Source organism: Tenrec ecaudatus, chromosome 7 (assembly GCF_050624435.1).
Source record: "Tenrec ecaudatus isolate mTenEca1 chromosome 7, mTenEca1.hap1, whole genome shotgun sequence".
NCBI lineage: Eukaryota > Metazoa > Chordata > Mammalia > Afrosoricida > Tenrecidae > Tenrec > Tenrec ecaudatus.
The window spans coordinates 122,278,013-122,301,169 of NC_134536.1; the positions used below are offsets into that span (position 1 = coordinate 122,278,013).

Sequence of the window (23,157 nt, forward strand, 5' to 3'; positions counted from 1 at the left end):
ATGGTTAAAGTATCCAAGCGGGATTTTCCTCCAGGACCTAGAGCATTGCCAGTTATTGGAAATCTGCACATCCTCGATCTGAAGAGTCCATATCAAACTATGGTGGAGGTAAGAGGGGAAAGAGGAGCTATTTCATACATTTTATATGTTTTTAAGTCATTCTAACCCTCATAGGTATGGTAGTGTTCATAAGTGATTCGAGCATGTGTAATAAGATAACTAAACAGAATTCTAGATTAAATAGAGCTTCTTTACATTGAAATGTTAGTTGTTTTTCATTTATAGATGTAAAGGTATTAGTAACCATTGTTTTATTAGTTAAGGTATTTTCCTGTGAAATATTTATGACTAGTAATGTTTATATCAACTATTTTGGACCTACATTTTGTCGTAGAATGGTCTATTAGTAAGGAACTGACTTGTGATGATTGTCTTATGATAAAGACTTCCAGTTAACACCCCAAAGCAGCATATACAAAAGACACAATCAAAAAGTAAGACTCCAGAAACTAACATAGAACATTAACTTCCCACTAATTAAATACATGCAGTTATATAAGGAGGTAGCCTCTGTTTTTGTTCCTTACCTGCAAAATTGCGGGAGTGATCAAGTCCTAGACCAATTTCCTCTGAATAAATTGTCCACTTCTAAGATTCTAGTTATTGATGGCAAGGTAAGATAGTTAGATGATAGATAGATAGATAGATAGATAGATAGATAGATAGATAGATGATATAGATTTCCAGAGGAGGACATTGATGAGGTTTGGGTATAAATTTCTGTGTTTAATTCTATGGGGTAAATTGTGGAAGTTGAAATCTGCTCTGTCTCATAACATCTCTTTAAAAATCCCCAGTACAAAGAAAAATGTTTACCTCAGCGGAAAGCAAGTAACAATAGAATATCACATTTTTTATTGAAATTCTTATTTTAAAAGGAGCTGTGTGTTACTTTCCTTATTTTAAAAAGAAAAATTCCAAGACTTAAAAGAGGTTGAATAGCATCTTTTATCTGCTATCACAATCACACACACATATGCCACCTCCACCACCACCAGCACCTCCACCACCTCCACCACCTCCACCGTTGTAGATCCAGACTCCTAGCTGTCCTATATAAGTCAGAGTAGACTGGTTCTCTTACTGCCACATCTTCCACCCCGAAAGGCTAGCTAGTTCCTTTGGGCTAGCAGCCCAACACTTAACGCACTGTGCCACACTTCCTTTCACAACCCTGACTAAACAAAACCCACTGGCATTGAGTATTATGACTCACAGTAACCCTGGTAAATATGGATAATACTTGTGTCACCATTTTATATCTAAGTAATTAAGTGACCTATTTGTAGCTAGAGAGTCAGTACTTGAATGCTCTGTTACGGTTTGAATCAGAAAAGCATAGCTGTTTTTCTCTTACATCTAAAAGCATAGGATGAGTTAATTTCTCAGAAGAACAAATGAGCTTTTCTTTTGTTCCCCATTTTTTCTTTCTGTCTACTGACCCTCTGTATGTTTTCTGATCTAGCCTGATGAGGTGCCAAACCCTGTGCCTGGAGTTAGAAGTCTATTTTCAGGATTCCTCGGGGACTTGGTTACTTTGCTCCCCTTGCTGCCCTGTTGCACTCCCTTTGCGTTTCACACCACTGTGCGTGGGACAGACCGGGCACCCTTTCTGTACAGTGTCTCCAGTGCTGTCCCCTGGAGCACTTTGGGTCAGTGAGGGAATGTCATGTCTCATGGTGGGGAATGCCCTTTGGTCCTCTGAGCAATGGCTGCTCTGAACAGGGATGGCATCCCTGGGGGCTTGGTGGGCCATAATGAGGTTCTCTCTCTCTCTCTCTCTCTCTCTCTCTCTCTCTCTCTCTCTCTCTCTCTCTCTCTCTCTCTCTCTCTCCTTCCTAAGGTCCTTCATCTAATTCCATGGACCCAACATTTCTTTGTTTCTATAGCACTCTGCTTGTTCCCAGTCTCACCAGACTATCCTCTTTACTCCTTCATTCATTCTCCTCTCACCTCCATGTCATTGTTTTGTTCTAATTCCACCTGCAAAATCTTTCCTCATTTCCCCAAACTCTCTTGACCATTTTATCTTGACATTTACCTCTCCATTATTTTTTAATTTTTTTTCTTTGCTTGACATTTATTATTATCATTACCATTTTTACCACCCATGCAGTGAATGTCACCTGAGATTCTGGGTGTGCACAAGTTCAAATTCACATCCTAATTTTCACTGACTTATAAATTTAATCTTAGTTGCATTTTGGCCCTAAATCATGAAGGCCTTTCGTAATTCCTTCCTTAATTCTACTGGTGTTTTCTAAGGTCAAATTTCTGCAAGAAACACGCATCAAAAGTGACCCTCTCACTGTATCTTTGGCTTTCAGGCAGGTTCATACCACAGGTGGTGCAGGCAACCCATCTGAATGTGAACCCCTTGCTAAGTATCACTTCTTACTTTGTAAAGCCAGCATGTTATTTATTATGTGCATTGATGGATATGTAGAATACACAAAATAGATCATGGATGTTGGCTTTGTTATATTTTATACCTTAAAAATCCCCAAATTATTATTAAGAAATATCACAGATTAACCGAAGAGTAATCTGGGTCTACTCTGCACCATTTCCCCAGAAGGAATATGGTGTGAGTGTGGGGGCTAATGTGGTCTGATGTTCACAGTCATAAGAAATGCATTCTTACACCAAGCGGCTGACTGAGCACTTTCTGAGACCAAACAAAAGTGTAGCAAGGACAAGTTATATATTGATTCCATAATGTCAGCGCACACCTTCAATAAAACCTCAAATAAAATGAAGCATCAGCATGAGTCTTGATGATCATAAGCATGGGTCCACCAGGGAGAAAAGCCACAGGAATATTAGTGAATCTATCTAATATTCTTATTCCACAGGTCATACAACTGTTGTGTTTGTTGGGCTAAATTAAATTGCCAAATATCAAGATCTGATTGCCTTTTTACTATAATATATTGCTTGCTTCTCTCCTTATAATGTATTTAAGCTCTCCCAGAAATATGGCTCCGTTTACAGCATTCAAATGGGTCCCAGGAAGGTAGTGGTGCTCTCTGGCTATGAGACAGTGAAAGATGCCCTGGTTAATCATGGTGATCAATTTGGGGAACGATCTCAAGTGCCTATATTTGAAAGACTCTTTGAAGGAAGAGGTAAGAAACTCTAAAATTAAAATGTATCATCTTGATTAAAACTGTTTATTCAGTTACCCTGTATTCTCTCATGTAATCACTTTTGCGCTTTATTTGTCGTCACTATGTGTAGTGCACCAATACTTTTCAATACGATGAATTAACTAAATGAAACAAGGAGTTACATAGGAGAAAATGTGTCCTTTGCAGATTTTATTCCCATCAGACATGAAAAGTACTTTTTTATCTCAAAATGCGATAAGCATTTTACTAGGTGAAAGTATGATGTTAGATAGCAGAAAATACAAAAACAAAGAAAAGTGAGGGCATCAGCTTACAGAGATTCCAGACTAACGGCAGACATTGATTCATGAAACAATACACTGTGGGTTACATAGACACTGAGCCATATTGTCACTGGACAAAATGGATGCATCTGTTCAGATGAGTCTTTGCTAAAGGCCTTGATGAAATCCAGATACTCTAATTCAATGGCATTTCACTAATCTGATAACTTTTTAGAAATGGGAACTATTTCACAGTCATTAATTATTTTTTAGTAAACTAATATTGACTTAATTAACCTCACTACATTTTTATGTTGTTTTGACAACCTTCCTGAAAAAGCTTTCCCCACCCTATCATCCTCTGAAAAGATCAATTCGACATATATTCTATGAGAAAAAAAGCAGTGGCAGTAAAGTGAACTCGAGAGATACTTTATGTTATAAGCAGGCCTTTCTTTAGATGGAGAGGAGCACGGGTGGCGTAATGGCTTACACATTGGGCTGCTAACCTTGAGGTCATCAGTTCAAACCCAACAGGTGCTCCTTGGAGAAAGATGAGGCATTCCGTTCCCATAAAGATTTATAGCCTTGGAAATCCCAAGGGCAGTTCTCTTCCTATAGGTTGAAGTAAGTTTAAATCAACTTAATGGTCATTCGTTTGATGTTTTATTTCCTTAGACTCATAGTGCGCATTCGTAGGTTAAAGCCTCTGAGGAAAAACCAACAGCCTGTATACTTTTTCTCAGTCAATTTTTCTCCACTTATTTGTCCTTGGGATATTTTTTTCTCTTGGCAATCCCATAACAACTCCTGATGTCAGCGGTGAGTAACAACAGCTGGCTCCAGATCCCTGTTGTGTAGTTTTCCGCATTCATCGCTCCAACTCCCATCCCACCTTCTAGCAATGGGACACATTCTTAGCTCCTGGCTCTGGCATATCTGCTAGTTTCCATGCTAGATCAGATATTACTGACTAATTTTATGCTTCTGCACAGATTGTTTTAATATTTATTTCACCAGGTTTTATAAAACTGTACACCAATTATTCGTCTGAGAAATCATGTACATTTAAAAGATAAGTTGAACATTTTCAAACCAAAAACAGAATTCACTGCTGTCAAGTTGATTCTGATGCATAGCACCCTAGAGAACAGAGCAGAATGACCCATGAGGTTTCCTGTGTTGTAAACCTTTACGGAAGAGAGTGGCATGGCCTCCTTCTACAGAGAAGCTGATGTGTCAGTTCGTCACGGAGCACTTTAAGCATTCCATAACCTCTTCATTCCGTACTCTAGACAAATTCTGTAAAATAAAAAAAATCAAGGTTTTTGTTATCCATAGTAGTGTTAGTTATGTCATCTTAGTGATAGTAAACTAAGCCCAGCTCTTCATGATGTTGAACCAATGGTTTTCAAAATTCCAGGGGGGACTCACGGCTCTTTAAAAATTTTGGTAACATCTACAGGTCCTTGTAAACTAATACTGGAATGATAAAATACACAATTTTAAAAGATAGAGATGACATAATTTGAAGAACCACAAATTTGATGAAACCAGAAATTATCTCACCAGAAACCAGGTATGAGGTAATAGCAGCAACTCTGGAAAGATCAATCCCTTCCTTGTGGATTTTACGGAGAGACTAACAAGCCAGCTACTACCCCATTTCTAATACCCTGTTTCTGGTTATAAATCAGACTCAGATATTCTTGCCCTGTGCCTTGTGCCTCGGTGGAGGGAAAGAGAAATGTGATTGGAGGGACAGAAACACAAAGAATAACTTCATTCTCATCCCAAATCCATAGATGTGGATGACCTTGGCAACTTTGGCTTCACTTATTTTTCTAAGGAAATTCCCCTTGACTGATCAATATATCCCACCCTAAGGTTTTTGGTTTTTCAGCCATTTACAATTTGCATATTCAATCATTGACTACATATGAACATCAGTCAAAAATTATTGCTACCAGGGGATCAACTCATACAAGCACCAGTTTATTCAAAACCAAGGGGCTTTTAAAACTTAGCTCTGTGTGAATGGACCCCTGAAGATGACTTCTCTCTGTAATACATGTGTCTTAGTGACTCTTCATGGGAATAGACCACCCCGTCCCTCTTCCAAGGAGTGGTGGTGGTTTGAAACCTCTGACCTTACAGTTAGCAGTCCAATGACTGCCACCAGGATCCTATGTTAGTCTACTCACAAGGTTTTAAAGAACAGGTGCTTTCAAAATGGAGGTTTTCAAGGGCATCTGCTGGGTCAGTTAAATTCAAGATAGAGAGGTCAGTTCAGAAGATGATGCCAACTGTTTTTTAAGACTCTTAAAAGGAAATGCTTGATAGATTTTCTTAAAGAAACATAAAATTATAATGGGGGTTATTAGAAATAATTTTTTGAAAGGAAAAACTTCCTTGGTGAGAAAAAGACCTGAAAGTTGTGCCAAGGAATTGTCTTTTAAACCTTCACCACATTGCATTTGCTCACTCTTCAGAAACAGGTATTGTCCTATAAGAATTTTATTGGGAAATCTTATCCCATGCACCTTACAGACCACATTGTACCCTTTCAGATGGCTTTTACTCCCCAAACTCATACAACAGAACACTTTTGGGAAGCGGTGTAGATATGGGAATACCACTTAAAGAAGTATCTAGACAAGGATGAAGAAAATGCTGAGAAACAATAGCTGAGCATTTTGATATTCTTGTTTAACCAAGGTTTTTATGATTTTGTAACAATACTTTTACTTACCCTCATATTTATGGAGCACTTACTTTGTGCAAAAACCAATACTTTTCTGGAAATTAATTCTTACAGCACTAAGGTGGACACCTGAAGTAGATCCGTTTGTAACAATTTCTTTCTCATGTCTCCTTTATTTTTTACTTGGGTCTTGTGAGCAGGAAAGTTGACTTTTCCCTTAGAAAAGAGAAAACTTGTTCAGAAATCCTGTAACTATATGGGCGGCCCATTGGAATAGATAATGGTCTGCTACCAGCAAGGTCAGCTGTTCAAGTCTATCAGCTGACAGAAAAATGAAACTCGCTGCACCCATAACATTTTATAGTCTCAAACATCATATATATCAATATTTGTTGCAACTGATGCAATGGCTGAGGGTTTTGTTTTAGCACAGTTTACTCAAAAATGATTATTAGATAAAACTTTTTTTATATTATAAGGAATTACTTTCTCTCATGGTGAAAACTGGAAAAATATGAGGAGATTCAGCTTGACCACTTTAAGGAACTTTGGAATGGGTAAGAGGGTCATAGAAGAAAAAATTATAGAGGAATGTCAGCATGTCATACAGAACTTCATGTCACAGAAAGGTAAGTGGAACTAATATTAAAAAAAGAAGCGAAATAAAAGTATGTTTTTAATTCTTTATTTTGGAATATCAACATTTAATACTTGCTTGATTTTTTATTTTTTTAATGTTATATCCTCTCTACCTCTCTCAGTGTGTGTATATACACACACAATTATAATTATGGTAGATATGTGTATATAAGGGGTATGTATATATCCATCCTTATGGCATAAGGTTGTTGCACACAGTTGTCATGCCACTTTGTCTCCTTTAATTGATAACTCCTTGCTAATAGCATTTTTAATTTCTTGAAAATATGTACAAGTATGTGTTGCTTTATGTCCATTGAGGCATAAACTGACTGTATGTGTGTCAGTCTGGGTAGACTAGAGAAACAAATCCAGGGAGACTCATATGTGTTTATTACTCATTTGTATATAAAATATATATATGAACAATTGAATATTAAGAAACTGTCCCAGCTCAGTCCCAATCAAGTCCTTCAGTCTGATATTAGCCCATATGTCTGTTACCTATAAAGTCCTCTTCAGACTCACGCAACACATGCAATGACAGTGAATGCAGGAAGATCACAGGACAGTGGGTGGAAGTCTTGTGGATCCAGTGGTGTTGTAAGCATCTCAGTGCTGGCAGGGGTCACTATGTGGCTCCTCTGGCTCACTACACTAGTGTCATTCCATGTTTCTTCTCGAGAGGTAAATATCCTTTTTTTTTTCCAGCACCACTTGTTAAAGAGGGCATCTGCTTCCCATTGGATATTTTTTGGGGCCCTTATCAAAGATCTGTTTTCTGTATGCTGATGATTTTATTTCTGGGTTTTCAGTTCTTTTCCATTGGTCTGAGTATCTGTCATTGTACCAATACCATGTGGTTTTGACAACTGTGGCTGTATCGTATGTGCTAAAGTCAGGTAAAGCAAGCCCTCCCATTGTGTCCTTCTTCTTGAGGAGTTCTCTGTTAATTCTCGGCTTCTTCCCTCACCATATGAAGTTGGTAATCAGTTTTTCCATTTATTTGAAGAAAGATAAAGGTAATAGTATCGGAATTGCATTAAACTTATATAGTGCCTTTGGCAGAACTGACATCTTGACTATATTGAGTCTTCCAACTCATGAGCATGGGATATTGTTCCATTTGTTGAGGTCGCTCTTGGTTTCCTGTAATAGTGTCTGCAGTTTTCTTCATATAGATCTTTTGTTCGTTCAGTCAGGTGTATCCCAAGATATTTCTATTTGTATTTGGTTGTTGTGAAGAACACCACCTTTTTGATTTCCTCTTCTGTGTTCTTATCCGATGTGAATAATAGTCTGATGAACTTCTGTTTGTTGATCTTGTATCCTGCCACTCTGCCAAACACCTCTATTGCTTCCAGTACTCCCCTTGTGGGACTTTTAGGATTTTCCATATATAAAATCATATCATCTTCAAATAACAAGAGTTTCACCTCTTCCTTTAATACCTTTGATGTCTCTTCTTTGCCTTATGCTGTTAGCTAAAACCTCCAGCATGATATCAAATAAGAGTGAGGACAAGGGGCTTCCTTGTCTGGTCCCCTTTTTCAGTGGGATTATGTTAGTCTTTACTCCATTGACTACCATGTTGGCTGTTGGTTTTTCATATATAGCCTGTATTGTCTTGAGGAACTTTCCTTCCATTCCTATCTTCTCAAGTGTCTTAAACAGGAATTGGTGTTGGATGTTGTTGAATGCTTTTTCTGCATCTATCGATATTATCATGTGGTTCTTATAGTTTTTCAGGTCAATGTGACAAATAATTATAATGGTCTTTCATATGTTGAAGCATCCCTGCATCCCTGGTATGAATCCCACTTGGTCATGGAGAATTATTTGTTTTATATACTTTTGTATTCTGTTGGCTAGTATTTTGTTAAGGATATTTGCATCGATGTTCATTAGGATTATTGGTCTATAGGTCTCAATTCTTGTGGGATCCTTGCCCGGTTTGGGTATCAGAGTTATACTAGCTTCCTAGAAGGAGTTCGAGAGTTTGCTGTCTTTTTCTATATTCTGGAAGAGTTTGTGTAGGATTAGTGTTAGTTGCTCCATAAATGCTTGATAGAATTCTCCAGTGAAGTCATCTGGTCCAGGGAATTTATTTTTTGTTGGTAATCCCTTGCTAATCTTGTCATTTCTTCTATTGTTATGTGTCTGTTGAGATTTTTAACATCTACCAAGAATAGTCTAGGGAGGGATTGTTTTTCCAAGAATTTGTCCATGTCTTCCAAATTGCTGAATTCATTGGAGTACAGTCCTTGGTAGTACTGTGTAACTATCCTTTAGATTTCATTAGGGTCTGTTGTAATGTCCCCTCTTTCATCCCTTATTCTTGCTATTGAATTTTGTTCCCTCCTTTCTTTGGTTAGGTTTGCCAGTGGCCCATTGATTCTGTTTATGCTTTTAAAGAACCAACTTTTAGCAGTATTAATTTTTCCATAGTTTTAAATTGTCCCTCTCCCGAATCTCAGCCCTGATTTTTATCATTTCTTTTCTTTTGCTATTAGTAGTTTTGTCCTGTTGACTCTGCTCTAGTTGTTGTAAATTTTGTGCCAGCACATCAATCATGAGTCTCTCTTCCTTTCTCAGGTGTGCATGCATTGCTATAAAACTTCCTCTGCTGACTGCCTTTGTTGTGTCCCATTAGTTTTGGAAGTCATGTACTCATTCTCATTGGTTTCTAGAAATTTCCTAATTTTACCTCTGATCTGTGCCAGTACTCACTCCTTTTGCAGTAGAGAGTTGTTCATCCTCCAATTGTTTGCTCTTGTTTTCTTTGGCTTCCTTTTGTTGATTCCCAGCCTTATGTCACAGTGGTGAGGGAGATGTCTGTATGATTTCAATGTGCTTAAATTTATGTAGATTTTCCTTATGTTCCAGCATGTGGTCTATCTGAATATGTACCATGTGGACTTAAAAGAATGTGAAATGTTTTATTTGGATGAAAAGCTCTATAAATACCTATCAGGTCAAATTGTCTAATTGTGGTGTTTAGAGCTCTAGCCTCCTTGTTGAGTATCTTCCCCTGTGATCTATCTTTCTCAGAGAGTGGTGTGTTGAAGTCACCCACTATAATTGTTGAGGCTGTGATTTTGTTTTTAATCTTTTGGAGGGTTTGGTTGACGTATTCAGAATGTCTCTCATTCGGGGAATATATGTTTACAATGCATAGTGGTTCTTTGCCTACCATTCCATTGAGCATTGTATAGTATCCCTCCTTATCTCTTTTTATGGTTTGCACTTTGAAGTCAATTTTATCCCATATTAGGTCTGCAACCCCTGCTTTTTTGAATTACTGTTTTCTTGGTATGACTTTCTACAGCCTTTGATTCTCAGCCTATTTATGTCTGTAGCCTTGAAATGTGTCTCCCATAGGCAGCAGATTGATGGGTTGTTGTCTAAGCCAGTCTGCTAGTCTCAGTCTTTTAATGCCTGAGTTCAGGGCATTGATATTCAGTGTTATTAGCTCCATCTGCAGACTGTGTGATGTCATCTTATACCTTTTGTGTTGGGAGTTTTCCTACTTTTTTTTCTCATTATGGGTTGTGCATGTGTGTGTGTGTGTGTGTGTGTGTGTGTGTGTGTGTATCATTCTTGACTTCTTTCCATTCCTACACCAATGCTATTTGGGGGTCTGTTTTCTCTTTTTTGCCCTCTGGGTGAGGTGGTTCTATGTGGCGGTCTCTTATTTATGCTTGGTGAGTGTTGTTCTTCTGCCCATACTGGGTTGGCAGGGATCTTTTGTAGGGTTGGGTTTCTTCTAACGTATTCTTTGAGTTTTTCCTTGTCTGGGAAGACTCTTACTTCTCCATCTAAGTTGATTGATAATTTGGCTGGGTAGAGTATTCTTGGGTTTGCGTTGTTTTCCTTCAATTTTTGGAATATGTTACTCCACTCTTTCCTCTTCTTCATAGTTTCTGCTGATTAGGTCTGAGAATATTCTTATTTTGGAACCTTTATATGTGATTGCTTGTTGTTCCCTAGCTTCTCTCATGATTTTTTCTCCTATTCCTCAAAGTTGGATAGTTTAACTATTATGTGCCTTGGTGACTTCTTGGGATTCAGTCTAGTTGGTGCTTTTTCAGCCCCTGAATGGTTTCCTGGTTTTCATTCATTAACCTGGGGAAGTTTTCCTCCAAGAATTATCTCATTATTGTTGCAGATGACTTCTTTGTTGTGTCTTCCTCCAGTAAGCCAATAATTTTAATGTTGTTCCACTTCACAGCATCAGACATAGTTCTTAGGTTTTCTTTAACTTCTCTGATGATCTTATTAGATTTTTGCTCACATTTGTTAAAGTCTGTTTGGCTGTCCTCCAAGTCACTGATGTGGTTCTGTGCTTCCTCCAGTCGCATCTTGAGGTCTGTGTTTCTGCTATTGGTTTTTGTTATCTCCTCCCTAAGCTCCTGCATTTCCCTTTGGTGTGTGGCCTTTATCGCCTCTCTCATTCCATCCCTTTTTCTGTATTGCTTTCCTCATAGCCTGTATGACTCCAAGCAGCATTCTGAAAATTTATTTCTGTGGCAGCTCAGTGTCTGCTTCTTCTATGTATGTTTCATGTTTGGGACATCTTCTGCCATTGTCTTTTGTTTCTCCCATTTTTTCATTGAGGTTGTTGGGGCTGATGGCTATTTGTGTTGCGTTGTTTTAGAGGAGCCATGTGCCATTTTCCAGGGAGTTGAAGAGCACTGGCTCTCTCTGGGAGACTTGTAGGAATGCTTCTTTGAACTGCCTACAGCTAATTTTACTATGGGATTAACCTACCACTTTATCTTCCTGTGGCTTCCCTATCAGGTGAGTGCCCAAAAGGCTGTTGGGTTGCCTGATTTGGTGTTGTGGAGGTTGGGCAGAGGTTCCTGCAACAGGTTGGAATGTTGATGAGTGTTGGCTGAGCTGCCTTATGCCCCCAGGTACACATGCAGGAATTATCCAGTGAGAAGGGAAATTAGGGCTTTCCCCAGCTTCGGGCTAGCTACACAGGGTGGAGCTTACCTAGCTGGGTGTGGTGCATGCATAAATACCCTAGGCTAAGGGAAGTGGTCTGGAGGTCAGCAGTGGAGTGTGAGAGAACAGGAAAGAGACAAAGAGGAGGGAAAAATAGGGGAAAAAATTAAAAGTAAGACTGTTTAGACTGTGCAGAAATATAGAGAAAGAGGGAAATGAAAGCAACTATGAAGCTGAGTCCCAATCCCCTCAAAAGCTGCAAGAGTTTAGTCTCTACCCTGAGGCAGCAGCCTCAAGCTGCAGCTGAGCCAAGAAAAATCCCCTGTGCAGCCTTCAAAGACCCTTGGGGGACAGAAAGCAGAGATGTAAAAAAAAGCAACAATGTGGCTGAACCCTGATCCCTGCCCGTGGAGCTGCAAGGGTCCAGTCCCTTCCCTGAGGCAGACAGGGGCAAACTGTGGCTGTGTTGAGACTAAGTCTCCCATACCAGCTCCAAATGGTCCCAGCTCTGGCAAAGACAGTGGCAGGGCCAAGGTCAAGCCCAAGCTGACTTCCACTGAGATAAGCCAAAAGCCCCCAGCCCCTCAAAACCACATGGGCCTGTGCCTACTTATCTTTATGATGCTCCTCCTGCATTCCAGCTGTGTTAAACCTCCCTCTAAGCAACTCTCATGGGCTGAATTCTACGGAGTCCCTCTGGTATGTGTCACTCGTCGCCATCTTCCCGGAAGTCCCCACTTGCTTCCTTATAAAGCTAAGCTCATTCCTTTTGAAAGATGAGCTCCTTTGGACATCGTTTTGCCCAAGAGAGCAATTAATATGAAGATAAATAATCTGTGCTAGACAAACTGGAGATACATGAATAACAGTAACATAGAACTTAGGCTTCTATTCCATTTGGTTCCCAGCCTCCCCTTTAAGATAGGTAATGATATAAAAACAGAGTTTAACAACTGCATATCCACCAATCAGAGTTTAACAATGCTGAGACATATTGGATCTAGTAGCAGAAGAACCTGAAATAAAGAAGAAACTAGATGATGCTTATTAAAACAGAACCACCTTAATCATCTAGATGCCCTCTTTTAAACTTGGACACAACTTATCCATTTGAGAAGCTATTGCCCATATATTATGCAAACACACCCTATAAAACATCCCCTCCACCTCACACGTTTTTAAAATGTCTTTAACTCAGTCAAGCACTGGTTTTCTTTGCAATACTACCTTTTCTTGTCTTTATGGCAATATTTTAGCCAGGTTGCTGGGTAGTACAGATGGTTTGTGCTCAATTCCTTACCAAAAACTGATTGCAAAAAGACCCAAGAGTACAAAGGAAGAAATGACTGGCTATCTATTTTTGTAAAGATCACAGCCAAAACAAAAACTCAAACCCTATGAAGCAGTTCTAGTATGTAACACATAAGGTTATGGCTAGTTTTAACTGGACTGTTGTTCTTGTTGTTGCTGCATGCTCTTTTCCCCTGGATATTTATTATTCAAGGCTTATTTACATATTGCTATCTGTGCTAGGCTAAGAAATAAATCCACTCATATATTTTTAAGAAAGAGTTTTGTATGAAGTAGAAAATATGTATCAAGGAAGCATCACAGCCCCTTGCAACTCAAGTCTATATGTCCAATAGTAGCCCATAAGTCCCTCTTCAGACTCACATAGCTACAGTAGGTAGCTTGTGTTCACAGGCAGAGTTCTGTGGATCCAAGTTTGGTGGAAACATGGCAGGACACCAGCAGGTCTCCTGGGGTGTCAGTGGGTCAGTCGCAGAGTCCCAGGAAGCAGGAACTCAAATGGGGGAGAGAGAGGGAGGTTTTCCCAGGTTGCTCCAGTTATCCAAAAGCCACACCCCTGAAGAGGCATCATCAGGCTGTGACCTGATTGACAGGATGGATTCCACCCTTACACTTTTGTATATCATCAGGTTGATATAAAAGCATCTAACTACTGTACTATCCTTGAAATTCACAGTTATCAATAATCACTTTCTTCTATGAAACCTTTTTTGTTACTGTCTGGCCATCAGTATAGCACAGACTTGATTCTATGTAAATCTTTCTAACTTGATTAAAAAACTATGTTCTAGGAAAGCCTTTTGAGATCCAAACAGTAATGAATGCGTCTGTCGCTAATGTCATCGTGTCTGTGTTGCTTGGGAAACGTTTTGACTACCAAGACACCCAATTCTTGAGACTCTTGACCTTGATTGGTGAAAATGTGAAACTCATTGGCGGTCCTGGAATTACGGTAACTGTGTCTTTCCTATCTAGTTTTAGCTAATCTGAGGGTCAAGGAAAATAGTTCAAGCGACCAAGAGTAATTATTTATTTTTTTAAATAGTCATTTCAAAACTATACAATCTCTGAAACAGTGTACAAATGGAAAGAGAGATGTTAATGTGCTTATTTACCACATCTGAAAAATTCTCCACCCAAAATACTGCATGAAATATATTTTAAATATTTTGGTATTATGAGGCACACTGATATAGAATTTGTTATACAACTAGAAATTCTCATGACCACCCATATTTTATCTACACCACGAGGAAGGCATGAAAATTGCAATAAGCAATTAAATGAATAAGTGACATTCAGTAAAAAAAATCACTTAGAGTAAATTTTAAAGAAGAATACAAAATATCAAAAAACATAAAATCTCAATATTGATTTTCACCCATGCACATTACATTAGTGTTTTTGTTCAAATATTTTAATTATAATTATGAGTGATGAAGGCATTATCTTCTAAGGTATAGGAAATAAGAATCTTGCCAAGTAGTTCTGATTTTGATCAGTACCACTAGCAAGGAACTACATCAATTTGGAGTGATTTAGGCTGTTATTCTACCTGGATTAATATAAATGCAGGTCAATGATAACTACAGGTGCTTGCGAATACTGGAAGATTCAAACATGGGGACTAATTTAGGAGCAACCACTTAACTTTGGCATTTAGTAAGTCATTTTGAAGGTCATGAACATTTTAGAGGTCAGATTCCTTTGAGGATCTGCAAAAACATACAGATTCTATTAAAAATGAATATACAAATAAATGCATACAATTTAACAAACAGTAAGGCTTTTCTTGAACTTTGAGGAGTCGGTGGATATTAGAATAAGTGATACTGCCCTATGAGGCTGATAGATAGTGAGTCCAGTTAAGAGTTTAAAACTTTGATCCTACGTGAAACCTGTAATGATAATCTTACTTTTATTTTTTAAAAAATTAAATAGTCTGATTGCTTACCAGGAATCACCTGGGGTTTTCCAAAACACTTGACTTTATAGGAAACAGTACTAGAATTGTTATGCCCACCTTGTCTCTAAGTAACTCTATTGTCACAGGCTAAATATACAAAGGTGCTCTGAGTACATCGAACTTATTGTAAGCCATAAAATTATTTACTTCAAGTTACTTCGTTTTGATAAAAGACAGAGCTCCATTGCATAATTCACTCAATCATTGTTAGTTGAAGTAATTCAAGTCCATGTGAAATTTCCATAATGCTTTCAGAAGTAACTGGAGCTCTGGTTGCAAAGTGACTACACATTGAACTGCTAACCTCAAAGTCAACAGTTCAAAACCGATCTCTCAGCAGAACTCCAAGGCTTTCTATTCTGATAGAGTCTTGGAAACCCACAGTAGCAGTTCTGTCCTCTCCGCTAGGGTCATTATGAGTTGGAATTGACTTGATGGCAGTGAGTTTTGTTTTATTTTGTTTTGTTTTGTTTCAGAGATAATGGTGTCATCCTAATCATACACAGTATGTATGCATATTTAATTTACTTTGTTTTTTTAGCTTTTCAATATGTTTCCAGTTTTGGGGCTCCTTCTACAAAGTTATAAGACAGTACTCTGGAACAGAGATGAATTGTTTTCTTTTATAAGGATGACTTTCCTAGATCACCGACATAAACTTGACAAAAATGATCCAAGAAGTCTCATTGATGTCTTTTTGCTCAAACAGCAGGAGGTAAGGTTGTTTTCTTTAGGAGTTTCCTTAAACTAGTGCTTATTACTTAGTTTACTTTATAAACTTAGTTTACTTAATAATATCTGCAAGGGAAATAACAGAACAAAACGATACTTTCAAAGAAGAAAGATAACTGGATTCAATTAATGAGATTTAATTGGTATACTTTGAAAATGTGGAATTATTTCTATGTTTTACATCATTTTTATTCCATCACTCTTATTATCATCCTCTGGAAAAACATGATATATGAAATTTGAAGATATGTATTAGAGTCCTTTTAGATCATCCTAAAACATGTTGCAGTTGGCAAACCTAGGAAAGATTTTTAAAAGTCATTTAAGTATCAGAATTGAGATAATCAAATCACTCACTTAAAAATTACTATCTAACATTTTCAAGTGGCAAATAGTCATGCTCAGCATACAATAAAACATGGATTCTATGCACAATGGAATATTTTAATTTTTAAAATTCAAGTTATTTCTAGTGTTCTTTGACGTAAATTTATTCCATCAATGATGATTCACTTTACTCTTTCAGGAGAAAGATAAATCCACTGAGCATTTCAGTGATGACAATCTGGTGGCACTCGTCAGCAATTTGTTTGTAGCAGGTACAGAGACCACGTCCACCACACTGCGCTGGGGAATTCTACTTATGATGCGTTACCCCGAGGTTCAGAGTAAGTCTCCTAAGATCCACAGAATTGTCTCAGTGGGAGAGAAATTACAAAACTCTTGGACTGAGAAAAGCACAGTTTTTGTTTTGTTTTAAACGTTTATTAGGGGCTCATACAACTCTTATCACAGTCCATACATACACATACATCAATTGTATAAAGCACATCTGTACATTCTTTGCCCTAATCATTTTCTTTTCTTTCTTTTTTTTTCCTTTTTTTTTTTTACATTTTATTAGGGACTCATACAACTCTTATCACAATCCATACATATATATACATCAATTGTATAAAGCACATCCATACATTCTCCACCCCAATCATTCTCAAAGCATTTGCTCTCCACTTAAGCCCTTTGCATTAGGTCCTCTTTTTTTCCCCCTCCCTCCCCGCTCCCCCCTCCCTCATGTGCCCTTGGTAATTTATACATCGTTATTTTGTCATATCTTGCCCTATCCGGAGTCTCCCTTTTCCCCCCTTCCCTGCCGTCCCTCTCCCAGGGAGGAGGTCACATGTGGATCCCTGTAATCAGTTCCCCCTTTCCAACCCACTCACCCTACACTCTCCCAGCAACGCCCCTCACACCTTTGGTCCTGAAGGTATCATCCACCCTGGATTCCCTGTGCCTCCAGCCCTCATATGTACCAGTGTACAACCTCTGCCCTATCCAGCCCTGCAAGGTAGAATTCGGATCATGGTAGTTGAGGGGAGGAAGAAAAGCACAGTTTTATAACCACACTGAAACTCAAGCCAAGCCCATAACAATAGAGTACATTCCAACAAAGTCTACCCGGGGGGTTAGAGAGTAGATCTGCTCCATGAGGTGTGCTGGACTGTCAACTTGTCCAACCTTTCTTCCAAGGTGCACTTGGGTGAGTTGAAGCCACCAAGCTTTAGGCTAGAAGTCAGGTGTAGACTCTTTGGGCCACCAGGTATGTCCTATGACTACACTCAAAAAGCCAAACCCACTGCTATCGAGTAGCTTTCTGGCTCATAGTGAATCTGTGGGACAGAGGAGAATCCATGGGATTTCTGAGACCAAGTCATTCCAGGAATGCAGGCTCATCTTCCACATTAACTTCACTAAACCCAAACCCAAACCATTGCCATTGAGTTGATCCTGACTCATCACTCACTCTCATCATCACTGAATCAATTCTCATTTGTAGAGGCCTGATAAGACCGCATAGAACTGTCCCCGTAATTTATGAGGCTATAAATTTTTATGGGAGCAGAAAGCCTCATTTTTTCTTTCCAGTGGTGGCTCGTCAGTTTGAACCACTGATCTTGACATTGGTAATCCAATATCTATGGAACATCATCACCGGGGGCCCTTACTTAACTTACAAACCAGAAAACCCCAAGCCCACTGCCATCAAATAGATCCCGATTCATAGCAGCCCAATAGGGTTCCTGAGGCTATACATCTTTCTGGAAACAGATAAATCTAATCTTTCTCCTGCAGAGCACAAGGTATCTGCAATTAGTACTCTTGAGGATAGTTTGTATCTTTAGCTTTCTTAAGCTATAAGAAAGTCAATGTTGTTCTCTAAGCAATCCTGAGGTGGTCTGAAGGAGATGTAGGAAGGGAGGTGTTGGGGGTGGAGGCAGTGCAGAGAAAGGGGAAGCCAGGGAGTTAGATATCATTGGGTTTTACTTTCACATTTTTTGAAAATGGGGAAGACTGTTCAACAAAGTTCCTTATCCCAAACCATAAACACATTCAATTTTATCCAGAAAAGGTCCATGATGAGATCGCCAAAGTTGTTGGATCCGCCCAGCCTCAAATTGCACATCGAACTCAAATGCCGTACACGGATGCTGTCATTCATGAAGTGCAGAGATTTGCTAACATCCTGCCCACGAGTTTACCCCATGCAACCACCACCAATATCACCTTTAGAAATTACTTTATTCCAAAGGTAAGACTGTAAGACTGGGGTAGGAGGGGTTAGGGAGAGGGAGAGAATATCAACTCTCAAAATCGAAGACGCACTAAAATGAATGGCCCACAGCAACCCCAACCCACGCCTCTTTCCTTCCCCCTTTCTTCCCTCTCACCCTCCCAGTTTTCCAATAAACAGTGAGGTTATTTGTGTGACGGCAATTATGCTGTGGAACTTTACCAGGTTTTCTTGTTCTTTTATATTATAATTGAGGAAATAGCTTCAAAGAGTTCAAGTCATTTGGCAGGACTGCAAATTCAGCAGGTAAGGGAGTGGGGATCCCAGTCAGGTGTTCCAGGCTTCAGTCCTGTACTTTCACCACAGCCTCTGTGGGCTGCACTGCCTGCGTCACTTTCGTCCTCATACAGAGCTCCCTCCTGAGTTCTGGATATTAAAGGCATTTGGATACAGCCCTCTGAATTCCCCTGGTAAAATGAGGAAGTATGCATATATATTTCCTAAACCAAACTGAAGGTAGGAATTGACATAAGGTCAACTATGCCCATAGCATATTAACAATTTGCAATAGACAGAGGACATAATCTTGATTGCAGAAAGTGAGGACTTGAAGTCTTTGTGGCTGAAGATCAAGGATCATAGCCATCCGTGTGGATTACAACTCAATATGACAACCAACTCCTCACAACTAGGTCAATGGGTAAATCTGCCACACGAGACCTCTGTGGAGTGTTGAAAAACAAGGATAACACTTTAAAGACGAGGATGCACCTGGTTTCAGTCATGATATTTTCAATTGCCTTATTTGCATGTGAAAGTTGAACATTGACTAGCGAAGTTCAAAGAATCGATGCATTTGAATTACGGTACTGACAAGTCATCTGGAATGTACCGTGGACTTCTAACAGAACAAGCCAGTCTGTGTTGGTAGGAGTATGGCCAGAATGTCCCTTAGAGGCAAGAATGGTGGACCCGTTGTCAGAAGAGACAAGCCCCTGGAAAAAGACGTCATGCTTGATAAAGTAGAGGGGAAGCAATAGGGAGGAAGAGCCTCAACAAGAAGGATTAGCACTGTGGCTGCAACAATGAGCTGAAACTTAACAACAATGGTGAGGTTGGTGCAGGGCCTGGCAGCATTTCATTCTGTTGTAACACTGATTCTTTCCCCAGTACCTAGAGTAACTAGTTCAGGGTTCCCTCGGCATCATCCCCCGGGTTCTAGTGGAGGATTCCCTGTGAACAAACAGGATGGCTGAATTCTTTTTGAAGCACACACTCTGAGCACATGTTAAGCACTCTTGGATTATGCTCATTAGATTGGCAGCTGAGATGAAAAGCAAGCAAAAAATTAATATCAAAAACAAAAGTCAATAGCAACATCACCTGAGAAGTACAAGGACATGGTATTGTGTATGATTTTCATTCGGGCAGTGAGCTCAGCAAAGCATTGTGCTAGAGTCTGCATTCAAAGACATGCAACTACCTCCCTGGACAAAGGTCACTCAGTCTCGTTGAACCAGAAAGTCTTCTCTCTTGTGAAACAAAAATAAGCCAACACAGCTGGATGCTGATGAGAAAGTCAGTGTACAATGTCTCTCTAGTACACATAATTGTCCCCCAAAATGTAAAAGCAGTACACTTTAAAACAATCACTGGCTTTTTTTTGACCTCAAAAAGTTGTTCAGATGCATACAACAGTTAATCCCAAAGTCAGTATTAAAAAGCCTTTTAAAAGAGGCAGCTGGGATTGACTACGCAAGGTGAAGCAGTAAAATTACTTTGTTTGGGTTTGTTTTCATTCTGCTGCTCAGAACACCTTTCCTTATAAACTCACTGCCATCCAGTCAAGGCTGACTGATGGTGACCCTACAGGTCAGAGGAAAGCTGCCCGGTGGGTTTCTGAGGCTGCAATATTTGACGGGAACCGCAAACCTTATCAATCTCCCTTGGAGCAGCCAGTGGCTTTGAACTGCCAACCTTGCAGGTAGCACCCATTGGATAGCCCACTACACTATCAGGGCTCCTGTCAGGCATGCTTCCAATTAAAATGACTTTCCTTTCATGAACTTAATTTGTTTCGGGGCATGTGATAAGCTTTAGAAGTAGAGTAACTTGATTTTGAGAACTTGTGTTGGTTGGGGTTACCTAAAGGTGTCCTGGTGGTGTGACTGTGCTCAACAGCTAACCAAAACTCAGTAACTTGAGCCCACTAGACATTCCAAGGGAGAAAGAGGTGATGAGTGTCTTCTTCTGCAAGAATGATTGCCTTAGACACCCTTGGACAGGCTAGTCTGGGTCTCTAAGAGTCAGAATCGACTCAAGGACAATGGGTTTTATTTATCTTAACTTGTCCACTATGATAGTTCATAAATACAGAAGAGCAAACATTCACTGAGCACCAGAACCTGCCAAGAACTACACAGGGTCTTTCACAGGTATCCTTGATCCCGTCTCAGAGTTACCAAATGATCACTATTTTACTCCCACCATACAGATCTAGAGAATTTCACCAAAAATCAAACAGCACGCTATTGTCAAATAGAAACCACGGGCCTACATAAGGGTATCTGCCAAGCTCTGAGCCCAGTGCTCATGCTTTTGTTTGGTTCTTTAAGTAATCAATCTATTGTTGTGGCGAACACACAGCAGAACATACACAAATCTAACAGGGTCTGCATCTAGAATTCAGTGATGTGGTGCATCCTCCTCGAGTTGTGAGGAAATCCTCACCCTCTTTCTGAATTGTTCCTCTGTCATTACAAAAAACTTAGTGCCCCGTTAAGTTCCTCATCAGAGCTTTGGTGTTGCTGCTGCCAATTTGACCCCACGCAGGTCTTAAAAGAGCACAATGGTCCAGGCATACACTCTTCACTGATTCATCTGAACTATCGTTTGGTTTGGAGAAGACTTCTGCAGCTGTTTTTGGTTTGTGGATGAATCCTTGAGACTATTGCCCTGAAATCAGCTTTGAACCTTAAAATACTGGTGAAACCAGTTGCCACCAGGTTAACTCCAAATCATGGCAATCCCAGGTGTGTCAGAGTGAAAGTGTCTCGTTGGTTTATCTTTTAGAAGTAGATTGCCAGGTCTTTTGTTTATGTATGTATGTATGTATGTATGTATGTATGTATGTATGTATTTTGAGGCACCTTGGATGGACTCAAACCTTCAGCCTTTGGCTTCATAGCTGAGTGTGTTAACCCTTTGTGCCACCCAGGGATGCTCCTTTTTTTTTTTTTTTCATTTGATACGGAATAAAACGTTGTTCGAGTAAGTAAACGCTGAATCCCAAGCTGTGCCTCCTCTCCACCTTCACTCTTTCTATTTCTTAACAGAGCATACTACTGAAGAGCTGTCAACCGAGACCACAATATGTCTTTAAAGAGCCCCAGGCCCAGGCAGGCATTGAACCATCTCTGTCACTAACAGCAGTTTTATTCCTAGGGCACTGAGGTCATCACCTTACTGACTTCAGTACTTCGGGATCACACACAGTGGGAGAAACCAGATGCCTTCCACCCTGAGCATTTCCTCAATTCTAGTGGGAAATTTGTCAAGAAAGACGCTTTTATCCCCTTCTCCATTGGTAAGGTCGCTTACCCAAGACATGGGAGGCTTGACAAACGGGGAGAGGTGTGGCCTTGCCTCATCACTGTCGCTTTGCCCTCTTGCATGTGGCACTGAACTTTGAAAATATGAGTGTGAAAGGGGTTATTCCCTGTCTTTAGCTTGGTGACAGAAGTTCTGGTATCACACTGGACTGCTAACTAAAAAGCCAACAGTTCGAAACCACCCTCCAGTCTGCTTCGGGAAAGTTTTCTGGTCTTGGAAACCCAATGGGGGATGTTCTACTGTGTCCTCTCAGGTCACTACGAGGCGGAAGCAATTGGATGACAGTGAGCTTTGATTGGGGGATAGGCGGGAATCACTGGAATACCACTCTCTGAAGGCATCTTTGGAGACCTCCGGGGGCTAAGGCTAAAGTAAAGCCTTGGGAGTTTGAAAGGAAAGTTAAGTAAGGAGATTGTGGGCAGCCACTTCACCCAAATAGAAAAACTGTTTTTTAGAATTTGTAAATACCGCTGGTTTCCCTAGGATTTGGGGGAGAAGGTATACATGCGGTAAATTTCTATTGGTATCGAAGTTTAAAATGAGGGGAGTGGATACTGAGAAACTGGTGGTTCAGGGATAAAAGTCCCACATTCCATAAAGGAGACCCAGCTCTCTTCTCGCTCACACAACTTATATCCACACACATTTGTTCATTAGCTCTGCGTGCCACTAGCATGCTGAATAGGTTTCAGCATTACTTTCAAACTTAGACCGATTAGAAAGAAAGACCTCGTGATCTATTTGTGAAAATTCAGCCAATGAAATCATAAGGCTCACAATGTTGCCCTAGACAACCAATTATAAGAACAGTGCAGAATCCGGGAGTGGAGTACTGTGTTCAGCTGTACATGTGTCACACATACATGTAGGGGATCTTCTCAAACTGGCTGACTGAGTCCAGGAGTCTCAACAGAGGTAAGGTGACTGGCGCGCACACACCAAAGTAGCAGAAGCCTACAATTCTCACTGTTGTCTAGATTGTTTCTGTCTTGTGGCGATGCGTTCTAAAACCCACCATGCCCATCTCTCCAGGTCGGCGGATGTGTGCTGGCGAGTCACTAGCCAAGATGGAACTTTTTCTCTTCTTTACCAGTCTCCTGCAGAAGTTCACCTTCCAACCACCCCCTGGAGTCTCCCATCTGGACCTGGACCTAACCCCTGACGTTGGTTTCACAAACCGACCAATGCCTCACAAGATATGTGCGCTGCCCCACACTTAA

At 39.9% G+C, this 23,157-nt stretch overlaps 1 protein-coding gene across 1 annotated transcript; it reads left to right on the plus strand.

Moving 5' to 3' along the window:
* On the plus strand, positions 1-23,157 carry LOC142452486 (cytochrome P450 2K6-like). The gene is made up of 9 exons (XM_075553778.1): positions 1-108; positions 3,026-3,188; positions 6,638-6,787; positions 13,850-14,010; positions 15,566-15,739; positions 16,283-16,424; positions 18,159-18,343; positions 21,770-21,911; positions 22,970-23,157. Exons 1-9 carry the CDS (start codon positions 1-3, stop codon positions 23,155-23,157), a joined length of 1,413 nt encoding a protein of 470 aa, XP_075409893.1.

Bases quoted from the DNA above. Each gene is read 5' to 3' on its own strand.
- LOC142452486 (XM_075553778.1), top strand. From the start codon at position 1: ATGGTTAAAGTATCCAAGCGGGATTTTCCTCCAGGACCTAGAGCATTG. The intron at 109-3,025 runs GTAAGAGGGGAA...AATGTATTTAAG, and splicing joins CATATCAAACTATGGTGGAG to CTCTCCCAGAAATATGGCTC. The intron at 15,740-16,282 runs GTAAGGTTGTTT...TTACTCTTTCAG, and splicing joins TTTTGCTCAAACAGCAGGAG to GAGAAAGATAAATCCACTGA.